Source organism: Dasypus novemcinctus, chromosome 11 (genome assembly GCF_030445035.2).
Source record: "Dasypus novemcinctus isolate mDasNov1 chromosome 11, mDasNov1.1.hap2, whole genome shotgun sequence".
Lineage (NCBI taxonomy): Eukaryota > Metazoa > Chordata > Mammalia > Cingulata > Dasypodidae > Dasypus > Dasypus novemcinctus.
The window spans coordinates 10,889,376-10,901,382 of NC_080683.1; the positions used below are offsets into that span (position 1 = coordinate 10,889,376).

General features: G+C 37.8%; 1 protein-coding gene across 1 annotated transcript in view; it reads left to right on the forward strand.

Moving 5' to 3' along the window:
• DNAH8 (dynein axonemal heavy chain 8) overlaps window positions 1-12,007 on the forward strand; it is a 467,072-nt gene that overhangs the window by 158,674 nt on the left and 296,391 nt on the right. The window contains exons 15-16 of the mRNA XM_071218442.1: window positions 2,047-2,148; window positions 3,440-3,586. Of these exons, the coding sequence (XP_071074543.1) occupies window positions 2,047-2,148; window positions 3,440-3,586 (249 nt within the window). The remainder of the gene's footprint in view (window positions 1-2,046; window positions 2,149-3,439; window positions 3,587-12,007) is intronic.

The following is a 12,007-nucleotide window of genomic DNA, read 5'->3' on the forward strand; positions in this document are numbered from 1 at the left end:
ATAAGAGATCCTCCCCCTTATATTTTTACCCATATAAGAAGTTGGCACCACTTTCAAACTTGGTGCCACCTTCAAACTTGGTCCCGCCTTCAAACTTGGCTCCATTTTCAAACTTGACGCCAGAGCTGTTAGAAACCATGAGGCTGATTTTCGTTTCTTTTCCCTGATCCCACATCACCCTTATGTGAAAACTAAACTTAACTTTTTCTTACACTCATTTCAAATAGCTTTGATTCTATTCAAGAGTCAAGGATTATGCCCATGATTAACAATGCTTTTTGAGTTACTCCCACTAGCACAGTAGTCTGAGTAAATTCTTACAGTATCCTGCCATATACTTTATTATTTTATATCGTTTTAATTATGCAAGAAACGCATGATTGGAATTCCTTTGTAGGTAATTCAGATACATAACATATAGTGTTAGAGTTACATTTTAGCTTATTTTTTGTACCAAAGTATAGATTTAATCAGTATCTATATCCTCAACAAGAAAAGAACCTCAGGATTCTTCTCCTTGACCTGTCTTCTTTTTTCTTGCTATATATGTCCCACCTTGAGATAATGTTTAATTCCATATTAAGGTTAACATTTTTCAACATTATGAATCAATAAGTATTCAGACTAAAAGTCTAAGTAGTTTCTTTGATCACCATTGTTTTTGACTTCTGGGTCTTCTTTCTTGGATTTATTAATTCTTTTTTTTTTAACTTTTTTTTTTCAACTGAAGTTTATTATTTATACATGATCATCCATAAAAAATAAGTGTATAGTGTAGGTTGTGAACTTACAAAACAAACATGTATATCATCATACAGGGCTTCCATACATTACCCACTACCACCTTACATTGTTTTGAAACAATTGTTACAAACTATGAAAGAGCATCCTTAAAACATTACTACTAACTATAGCCGATATCTTGTATTTGGTGTGTTTTCCCCCCAACTCATCTGGTTAATGACACACTGTGTTAGTATTATATACCTGTTATAGTTCATGAGAGAATGTTCTTATGTTTGTCCTGTTAAACACAGTCCATCTAATTCATTATTTCTTTTTCTGAAAAAAATTCTCAAGTAATTCTTTTAGAGAGAGTCTGTGCATTGGCGGACTTCCTAAATTCTTACATGTCTGAAAATAGCTTTATTTTGTCCTCCTAATTGGTTACTATAATAGTTTGACTGGGATTTCAAATTAAATATAAGTGAGAAATCCTGGGATTTCGATGGTATTGCTCAATTGTTGTCTAGTATCCAATGTGGCTGATGAGAATTTTGGTGCTAATCTGATTCTTTTTCTTATATTAGGTGAATTGCTTTCATTCTCCCAGGACCTTTAAGGATTTTTTCTTTATCTTTAAAGTTATAAAATTTCAAAGTGAGTGGATCTTCTTACATTTACCCTGTTCTATACTTGCTGGGTTGTTTCAACCCAAATACTTGTTTCATCTCTCTTCATTCCTGGGAAGCTATCATCTCCTTTGCTTTTGATTATACCATACCCACCCTGTTCAGTTTGTTCTTCTCTGGAACTGGGTTCTGTTTTTTTTTAGTAATCTTTTTTTTCTGTTGATCTGATCCTGTGTGCTTACTATATTTTAGGAATTCCTCAAATTTTCTATATATCAGCCTGGCATCCTGATCTAATCTGACCATTTCTAAATGGCTATCTTCTTTATTTTCTTCACTATTTTGGGCATCTGAGAGGTGGTTAAAGTTTGTATTTAGTCTGTACGTTGAAGGTTGATGAAGCATCACACTTGGACTGGATCAAGACCTACTTAGGGGAATAATAAAATGGAAAATACAATTGACTTTGAAATTTATGGCTCTGGTGACATTGATTTAAACATATTAGTTAAATATGACTTTGGATCATCTCTTGCTTTGTTTAGAATGTATATTTCTTTGTTTTTATATTCTATGATTAATTCATTTTGTAAGTCTACTATTTATAATATTTTTATGCCTGTGATTTTAAAAATTTACATAAATTTAATTTTTCTTTCTACCTTTAGTTATTTTGTACTTTTATTTATTTTAGGTAACAAATCAGATGGTGACAGCATGTAAAGCATATATTACTGATGGAGGAACGAGCCATGTGTGGGATCAGGAAACACCAACTGTACTAAAGAAAATTCAGGTTTGAATGTTTATTTTCATTTAAAAGAAAACCCTTTCATGTATGGCCCAGTTTTGTTTACTTTGTTCATTCAGAAAACATGTGTTAACTTTGGAATTAACGTTGTACAGAGTAGTATGAGAGTATAAAAAGAACTTCATTAAAATGATCTACTTCCCATTATCTTCAGTGCTTCTTTTAGGCTATAGTTTAATCTTCATCTTCTCCATGGCTGCCTGTATGAGACGCCTTTTGTGTGTCATTTCATATACTCTTTACCCCATCTCTCCAGTCACTGTTAATTTCATTTTCTTGCCTTTTTGCATTGCCTACGACTGGCATACATTGTTAAATAGAAGTGCTGATAGTTGGCAGGATTTTCTTCCTATGTTGAAAGAGAATGCTTCTTAACATTTCCCATTTAGTCTGATGCTTTGATAGGCTTATATATATATATTTTTGACCAGACTAACAAAGTTGTATTCCTAGTTTCGGTACTAGGAGATTTTTTTAGTTATGAATAGATTTTGAAATTTTTTTTGTTCACATATTTATTGAGTATTGATAGGATTTTCTCATCAGTCTGTTAATGATTTTATCTGCTTAATCTGCTAACGTTGTAGGTTTTCAAAATTAAACTCTTAATATTCTTAGGATAAACTCAATGTGGTCATGATGTAAATACTTCTTTAAACCTCAAATTCAGTTTGCTACAATTTTTAGGATTTATTGCAACTCTACTTATGAGGGTCCATAGGCCTATAATTTTCTTTTTTCATACGGTCCCATCAGGTTTTTTGGCACTAAGACCTTAAATGCATGGGGGAAATATTTACTCTTTTCCTACTCTCTGGAAAAGTTTGTATAAAATCAAAGTGAAAAAAAAAATCAAAATGATTTGTTTTTTTGAAAGTCAGATAGAATGATAGAACTCATTTTTTATGCCACTGGGCCTGAAATTTTCTTTGAGGGAAGATTTTTAAATTACTGCTTCATTTTTAATAAACTAGTTATTTGACTTTTCTATTTCTTCTTAAGTTTTGGTAAGCTTATATTTTGGGAGAATTTCTCTATTTTGTCTAACATTTGTAATTTTTTGGTATAATGTTGATAATATTCTCTTACTAATCTTTGCCTTATTAAGTAACTTGTCCCCATATTTGCTAATTATACTATTTATATTATTTTCCTTTGTGGTCTTGATTACTCTTGCTCACTCCCATACCCAGATAGAAGCTTTGAATTTTTGACTCCTGAACAAATGTCTCACCAGTCTTCCTCCCACCACCCCCTTCTTTTAATCTTCTCATAGGATTGCATTTTTCTATTCAAGGAATATCAGACATCTTTTCACAAAACAAGGAAACAGATTTTAGAGTCCTCAGGGGAAAAATCTTTTGAGGTATCAGAAATGTATATATTTGGAAAATTTGAAGCTTTCTGTAAAAGACTGGAGAAGGTAAGCATTATGCGGCAGTCACAGGACTCCTCCCCGCCCCCCCTTTCGTTTATTTTCTCCTTTACGTAGAGACTTTGAGAATTATTGTTCTAGAACTCTTGTCTCATTATTGATATGACTCATCTATCTTATTCACAGATAATTGCATTTTATTATAACTTACTGTTTTATTATTGGCTACTGCTCTCTGCCAGTCACACAAAAGTTATAGCAAACTTTCACTTTTCCCAAGACTTCACTTCTACCTACACCTATGGAACTAGAACTTAAAAGAACCTCTGCTCTTAACCATTGTATTAGACTGAAATTTGTCAATACCTGGCAGAGCCTAGTAGTTATCAAATATCTGGGTATATGGTATATACCATGTATATATAAACATTGTGTGAATCCCTTTGCAGGACAGGCATGGTTTAGAAACCTCTGCACCTATATTTATTTCGACTAGCTGGAGAAGAGTAATATTTTTCAGGGGATGTAGAACATCCTTCTACAAGGCTCCTTCAAGGCAACATTTGATAAGTCTATAAAGATTTTATCGGCATGATGTACCATGACCTCCCTCTTTTCCATCACCTTTTTGCCAGATCCCTAGATCTGGGTAGCTAGTTAGGATCCTGCTCATCATTTGTTGGAAATTGGTGGGGGCTTTACACAGGTAGAAGGACATTTTCTAGACATATTCATGATCTAGTTTTCATTTATAATACCTCAGTCCAGCTAGATAAAGAAAATATGTGTGCTAAAGAGAACCAGGTTACTGAGTGAAGTATGTACTTATATTGGGGGGAGAAGTGTTCTTGTTTTTAATTGTTTATTCTGAAATAATTTCAAATTTACAGGACAGCTGCAAAAATAATACAATCCTCCTAGAGAGGACTCCAACATCCCCTCCCACAGATGCCCAAATCCACTCATTTTAATATTTTTCCACCTTTGCTATTTGTCTCTGTCTTTCTTTCTCTCCCTCCCAATTCCGCCCCCCCCACCTGTCTAATAGATCATCTATTTTCTGAACATTTGAGAGCAGGTTATAAATATCATACTCCTTGAATATAAAATATTTCCATGTACATTTCCTACAAACAAGGACATTCACTTATGTAGTCATCTTAAGTGTAGTTTTCAAACTCAAAAAATTTCATATTGATATAAAGCTTTATTCTGTATTCCAATTTTTTCTTATGTCCCAATAATGTCCTTTTAAGCCTTTTCTCCTCCATTCTTAGATCCAATTTGTGTCATGTATTGCATTTAAATTATCATTATCTTTTTAAATTTCTTTCTTTTTTAAAATTGTTAAAACATATATACAACATACCTCTTCCTATCCCAACCCCTCCAAGCATGCCATTTAGTGGAATTAATCACTTTCACAATGTTGCTGTACCGTCATTACTGTATCTATTACCACAGCTTTCTCTTCACCCCAAACAAAAAGCCTACGCTCATTTTGCATTAAGTCCCCATTGCTCCCCACCCCTATAACCTACAGTCCATTTTCTGTGTCTGTGAGTTTGCATATTCCCCAATATTTTTTTGTCATTACCATGGAGCTTAAATTCAACATCCTTAATCTATAACAATCTCATTTGCTTTGTTACCAGCTATCTTAAATAGCATACCTAAACTATGTTCCTATAGCTCTCTTTCCCCCCACCTTCATGTAGTTCTTGTCACAAATTAAATATTTTACATTATGGGTCCAAAAACCATTGATTTGTAATTATATTTTATGTATTTACCTTTTAGATAATGTAGGAATTAAAAAGTAGAGTTACGAATAAAAAATCCAGCAGTACTGGTATTTATGTTCACCCATGTCATTACCTTTACTGGAGCTTTTATTTCTTCATGTGGCTTCAGTTAATTGTCTAGTATCCTTTCAACCTGAAAACTCCCTTAAGCATTTCTCGAAGAGCCAGTCTATTGATGGTAAAGTCCCTGACCTTTTGTTTATCTGGAAATGTTCATTTCCTCCCTTATTATTTTTTTTTAAAGATTTATTTGATCTATCCCCCCCTTGCCACTTGCTTGCTGTCTGCTCTCTGTGTCCATTCACTGCACAGTATTCTGTGTCTGCTTGTCTCCATTTGTTGCGTCATCTTGCTGTGCCAGTTCTCCATGGGTGCGGGCCGTCAGCTCTCCACGGGTGCAGGCTAGCTTGCCTTCACAAGGAGGCCCTGGGAAGCCAACCCAGGGCCTCCCATATAGTAGATGGGAGCCCAATCGGTTGAGCCACATCCACCTCCCCCCTCCCTTGTTTTTGAAAGACAGTTTTTCTGGATGTAGAATTCTTGGTTGACAATTTTTTTTTTCTTACAACACTTTAAATACATCTTTCCACTGCCTTCCTGCTTCCATGGTTTCTGATGACAATATGGCCCTTAGTCTTATTGAAACTTTATTGTATATAACATGTTCCTTCTTTCTTGTGGCTTTCAGAATTTTCTTTATCTTTGGCATTTGACAGTCTGATTATAATATGCCACAGCATGGGTCTATTTAGGTTTAAGCGTCTTGGGTGTGTATATTCATATCTTTCATAAATTTGGGAATTTTCAAGTTTTTATTTCCTTGAATATTTCTCATGCCCTTTCTTTCTTCTCCTTCTGGGACTCACACAATGTCTATATTGGTATGCTTGATGGTGTCCCACAGCTTCCTCAGGCTCTGTTCACTTTCTTCATTGTTTTTCCTTCTGTTCCTCAGACTGAATAGTTCCAATTCTCTTATCCTCAAGTGCTTCTTTCTTATGCCAGCTCCAGTCTACTTTTGAACTCTTGTATGGAATTTTTTTTGCCCCTCACACTGGGGATTGAACCTGGGACCTCATACATGAGAAGCAGGTGCTCAACCACTGAGGTACACCTGCTTGCCTCTTTGAGGGAATTTAAAATTTCTGTTACTGTGGTCTTCAACTCTGTTTGCTTCCTTTTCATAATTTCCATCTCTCTGTTGATATCTTCTTTGTTTTCATCTGTTGTTTTCTGGATTTCCTGTAGCTCTTTGAGCATATTTAGGACCTTTTTTTTTTTGGGTCTGGAATATTCCAGACATTTTCTTTGTATCTAATATCCTGGGTCTCATTCTCCTCATTGATAGTCTTGAATGTTTCAATCTTCTCCTTTTCCAGGCTATCACTCCCTGTTTCTTTGTATGTTTTAAAATGTTGTGTTGAAACCTGAATGCTTTGATATTTTAATGTATTTTTTTTTTAAGATTTATTTTTCATTTCTCTCTCCTTCCCCCTCTGCCCCAGTTGTCTGCTTTCTGTGTGCTTTCTGTGTGTTCTTCTAGGTCCGCTTGTGTTCTTGTCAGAGGCACTGGGAATCTGTGTCACTTTTTGTTGCATCATCTTGCTGTGTCAGCTCTCTGTGTGTGTGGTGCCACTCCTGGGCAGACTGTGCTTTTTTCGCATGGGGCGGCTCTCCTTATGGGATGCACTCCTTGTGCATGGGGCTCCCCTACACGGGGGACACCACTGTATTGCATGACACTCCTTGTGCGCATTAGCACTGCGTGTGGGCCAGCTTCACCACACGGGCCAGGATGCCCTTGGTTTGAACCTTGGATCTCCTATGTGGTAGGCAGATGCTCTATCCATTGAGCCAAATCCTCTTCTCTTAATGTATCTTCATTGGAATTTAGATGCTGAGGCATCTGTTCCTTAAGCTTATATCTAGCAAGTATTATGACAGAGATTTCCTTGAATGCCAGCAATTAACAATAACAACAACAACAACAAAATACCTTTCCTAGTCTTTGCAGATTGACCTGTGGGAGTGTTGTCTGTCAGAGCTTATTCATACAATGAGTTTAGAGAATAGCTCCAGACCAACTCATAGGGGTCTCCCTGGTCCTTTTTAAGCATGTATCTTGTCTTATTAATGTGGATTTGGCATTGCCCCATTGGCATCCCTTTACATGGATAAAAATGTCCTTTCTTCTCTAGAAAACAGTTTTCTTATGGTCCTGGGCATTGCACTCTATGTCCTACAACCAATAATCCATTGCCCCAGGGAGCCCCTTGACTGGGTCTCCCATAGCATCCAGTAAGACCTCTGTGAAGTGTCTTTTACATGCAAGACATATTCTGAGAACCTGTTCCTCAAGTCACTACCAGACAGATTGGACTAAACATGCATGCCCAGAATGTGCACTAAGACTACTCTCCTCTCTCTGGAACTGGGACCAGGGATCTGCACTGGAAGCATGGGCTGGCTTGGTGCTGAGCTAGTGGGAGTGGGGGAGGGATCAGCCAGAGAGCCAGAAGATCCTACTGCTTTGAAGTGACTTTCTCTTGATTTGTCACTTGCCCTGTTATTGCAATAATTTAACTATTTTCTGGAGCACTGAGAAGGATATTTCTGCTAGTTCTTGCTAGTTGTTCAAAGCTTCTGTGGAGAGATGGAGCCCTGAAGTTTTCATTCCACCACTGTGATTGGGGCAGGATCTATTGTTTAATTTTAAACGACTTTATGGAGATATAATTCCTATACCATAAAGTCACATTCTAAGAATGTACTATTCAATGCTTTTTAGTATATTCATTGGGTTGTGCAGCCATCACAATGCCTACTCCTAAAAGAATCCCCATCCTCATTAGCAGTCATAACCCTCTCCCCAATCTCTGCCCCCCCAACCCTAAGCAGCTACTGATCTACTACTTTCTGTCTCCGTAGATTTTCCTATTCTGAATATTTTGCATGAATGGAACCATATAACAAGTGGTCTTGTGACTGGCTTCTTCCACTTAACATGTTTTTATTGTTTATCTGTATTGTACCATGTATCAGCACTTAATTCCTTTTATTACCAAATAATATTGCATCGTATATATCTACCATATTTTATCAGTTGATGGAGATTTGGATTGTCTCTGGTTTTTGGTTATATGTAATGCTACAGTGAACATTTGTGTACAAGTTTCTGTGTGTTTCATTCCTCTTGAATATATACCTAGGAGTGAAATTGCTGGGTTTTATGGTAACTCTTTTGTGGAATTGCCAGATTGTTTTTTGAAAGCAATTGCAGCATTTTACATTCCTACCAGGAATGTGTGAGGGTTTCAATTTCTCCACTTCCTTGCCAACAGTTGTTAGTTTCCATGTTGTTTAATTAGAACCATCCTGCTGGGTATGAGTGATATCTTTTCATAGTTTTGATTTGCACAGCCTTAATCACTATTCATGTTGGGCGTCTTGCGCTTATTCAACACTTAAATAGCTTCTTTAGAGAACTGTTTATTCAAATTCTTTACTCATTTTAAAATTGGATTATTTGTCTTTTTATTGTTGAGTTGTGAGAGTTCTTAATATATTTTGAATATAAGTCCTTTATCCGATATGTACTGTATAGTAATCTCTCATTCTTTGTGTTGCATTTTTACTTTTTTTTAAAGATTTATTTATTTTTTTCTCTTCCTCACCCTGCCTCCTCTCCCCGCCCCCGTTGTCTGTTCTCTGTGTCCATTAGCTGTGTGTTCTTTTGTGTCTGCTTGCATTCTTGTCAGTGGCACCGGGAATCTGTGTCTCTTTTTTTTGCATCATCTTGCTGCATCAGCTCTCTGTGTGTGCAGCACCACTCCTGGACAGGCTGTGCTTTTTTTGCACAGGGTGGCTCTCCTTTTTGGGTGCACTCCTTGCACGTGGGGCTCCCCTACGTGGGGGACACCCCTGTGTGGCTTGGCACTCCTTGCACACATCAGCACTGTGCGTGGGCCAGCTCACCACACAGGCCAGTGTGGTAGGCGGATGCTCTATCAGTTGAGCCAAATCTGCTTCCCATCGTTTTTACTTTCTTAATGGTATATTTTGAAGCACAACAGTTTTAAATTTTGATGGAATCTTATTTATGTTTTTCTTTGTTTTTTTTTTGTTTTGGTGTCATATCATTGTAGGGGACTGTTATTTTGTGAGCAATAGGGATTTCTCAGAGGAAAATGTACATGATAAGGGTATTGGTGTGGGTCAAATTAATAAATAGGCCCCATTGGGCAGGTCCTTTTACACAAAGATGCTTAATATTTCTGAATCCACTAGAGAATAAACCTTGAGGTGTGTCTTGGTTTCCCTTAAATTTTCTAGGAGCTAGAACCCTTGGTAACTTGGTTGCATTATTGAACTTGGGAGTTTCAGGACTGGACCTTAATGGTTACCCTGTTAGCAATACAGTTCTTTGGTGGCAGCCGTAATGCTGGGATGACTGGGCATCTATCTGTAAAGTAGCAGCCTGGGCATTCCTCTGCATTAGCTACTCTCCTTGCCCTACCTCTGGTGAAGCCCTGTTTCCAGCCCTTAAGAATAAAACTTCTAGCCACAGGGGTTCAGCAGGCAGACCTAATGTAGCATCCCTGAGATGCTATGTCATCGCAGTTCCCCATGCTAAGAATCACTTGACTGACTGTTACCTCTCTCAGGGATAATGTTAGTGTCTAGACCCTAAAAGGGCATGCTATCAAGCTTACTCTGAATTATGGCCAGGAATTTTTCATAAACCCTTAGGAGTAGTTACTGAGGTGCTTGGGTGGGCTTCTCCTGATGAATGGGAACAGGAGGGACCACTGTTGTGCTGCCCCATATGAACTCTTAAATAGTTGAAAAGAACCAGAAGGGCAAGATAAGTCATAGTCTCTTAGGGAAAGCTGAGATTGAAATGTTAAGATGACCGAGTGCTAAAGTCAAGGACAGACAGGACTGAGGTTGGGGTTGTTGAAGTGAGAACCTCTGAGTTGGACAGAGATGGGGGAGAGCATTAACAAACAAGTAAAACAGATTCTAGGGTGTCAGTTGTAGTGTGATCAAGACTCACCTTTTATCCTAGGTGGATACTTGATAGTGCATTGAGTATTAGCCTGTCTTAAAGACCCAGAATTAAGTGCTGCTCTTTCTCTTCTTGTCCTGTAAAGTTTGGTGAATATTGATGTTTCCCAGAGCTGTATCCTTAGTTTTGTTTTCTTCTCACTCTGAACATTTGTAGGAGAGAAGAGAAGCATTTGGTATATTAGTCAGGGTTCTCTAGGGAAACAGAACTGGCAGGAGAGATGTGTCAATACATGGGATTTTTATAAGAATTGTCTCACACAACTGTGGGGATGCACTAGTTCAAATTCCATAGGGCAGGCCACATCCAGGGAGCTCCAATGAAAGTTTTCAATGAATTCTCTAAGAGAAACTGGCTGACTGAAGTAGAGATGGAAATTCTCTTTTCTGACTGCTAAAACTGTCACATCTCCTTTTAAAGCCTTCAGCTGATTGGATGAGATGTCTCTCATTGCTGAAAGCAATCTCCTACTTGATTGTAGATGTAATCAGCCATAGATGCAGTCAACTTAATAATGATTTAAGTCCATGATTAAAGTCATTTTACTGATTTAATGTCCTCATAGTAACCATCAGGTCAATGCTTGCTTCCCCAAATAACTAGACACCAAAACCTGGCCAAATTGACACATGGGACTTACCCATCACAGTTGGGTAGGTGGTATAGGTGGGGGGAGATTAAAGGAACTGAAGCTAGTATTGGTGATGGCTCAAGTCTCTTGTTCAGTGGGTGACACTGAGTTGAGAGAATCATAGAAAGTTGAGAACTGGAAAGGTGGCCAAGGTTGGTGAGTCAGAGAATGGAGCCAACAGCAAGTTGGTTGTTGATACTGAGGAGTTAAAAGGTGATGATACTTTGTATGGATTGAATATTTTATTAATATGTATCAATAAAATTGATTTTAAGAAGTTGATGAAAGGAGCTGGTAAAAAAGCCAGGACCAGGACAAACAAGCAGGAGGGTGGTCATGGCTAATAACCACGACTGGCTTTTATGCTGATGCTGCGTGGCATGAGGGGTGGAAGGAATGTTGGCTGAGTTTGAAGGGCCAAGCATGGAGCTGACTACCATCTCTCCCTCAAGGTGACCTCTCATCCAACCAATGGACAAAGTAGAGGATTGGAGCTGGCCATGCTCATGACAGGAATTCTGTCCGGTCTCTGACTGGTGGAGCTGGGTGGATCAGGAGTAGAAGGCCGTTTCAGCAAATTAGAATAACAGGGGATGTGGTGGTGTGAATGAATTCTTTAGTTCTTTTGTTTTTGTTTTTTAATGTAGGTAAGTGGAGTGTATGTGTTAGGAGACCCAGATATTTGGTCATAATCCCCTTCCCTGTGCTTCTATGCTTATATAATCCCCTGAAGGGCTGTATATCTTTTAGGTTTGGAATGGCTTCTAAGATGTGGTTTTTGGAAGTATATGGAAATAGTGGAGTAAGAGCAACATTTGCTCTGAAAACTGTCATCTGGGTTGACAGGTGCAGAAGCTTTATGCGAATTCTGTAGCCTGTGAGGAAGGACTGGTTGTGTTGACTTTATGGTGTGTAGTATTTGGAGGACTCTCCTGAGAACAGGACTGTTTTCAGTTTGGCCGTCA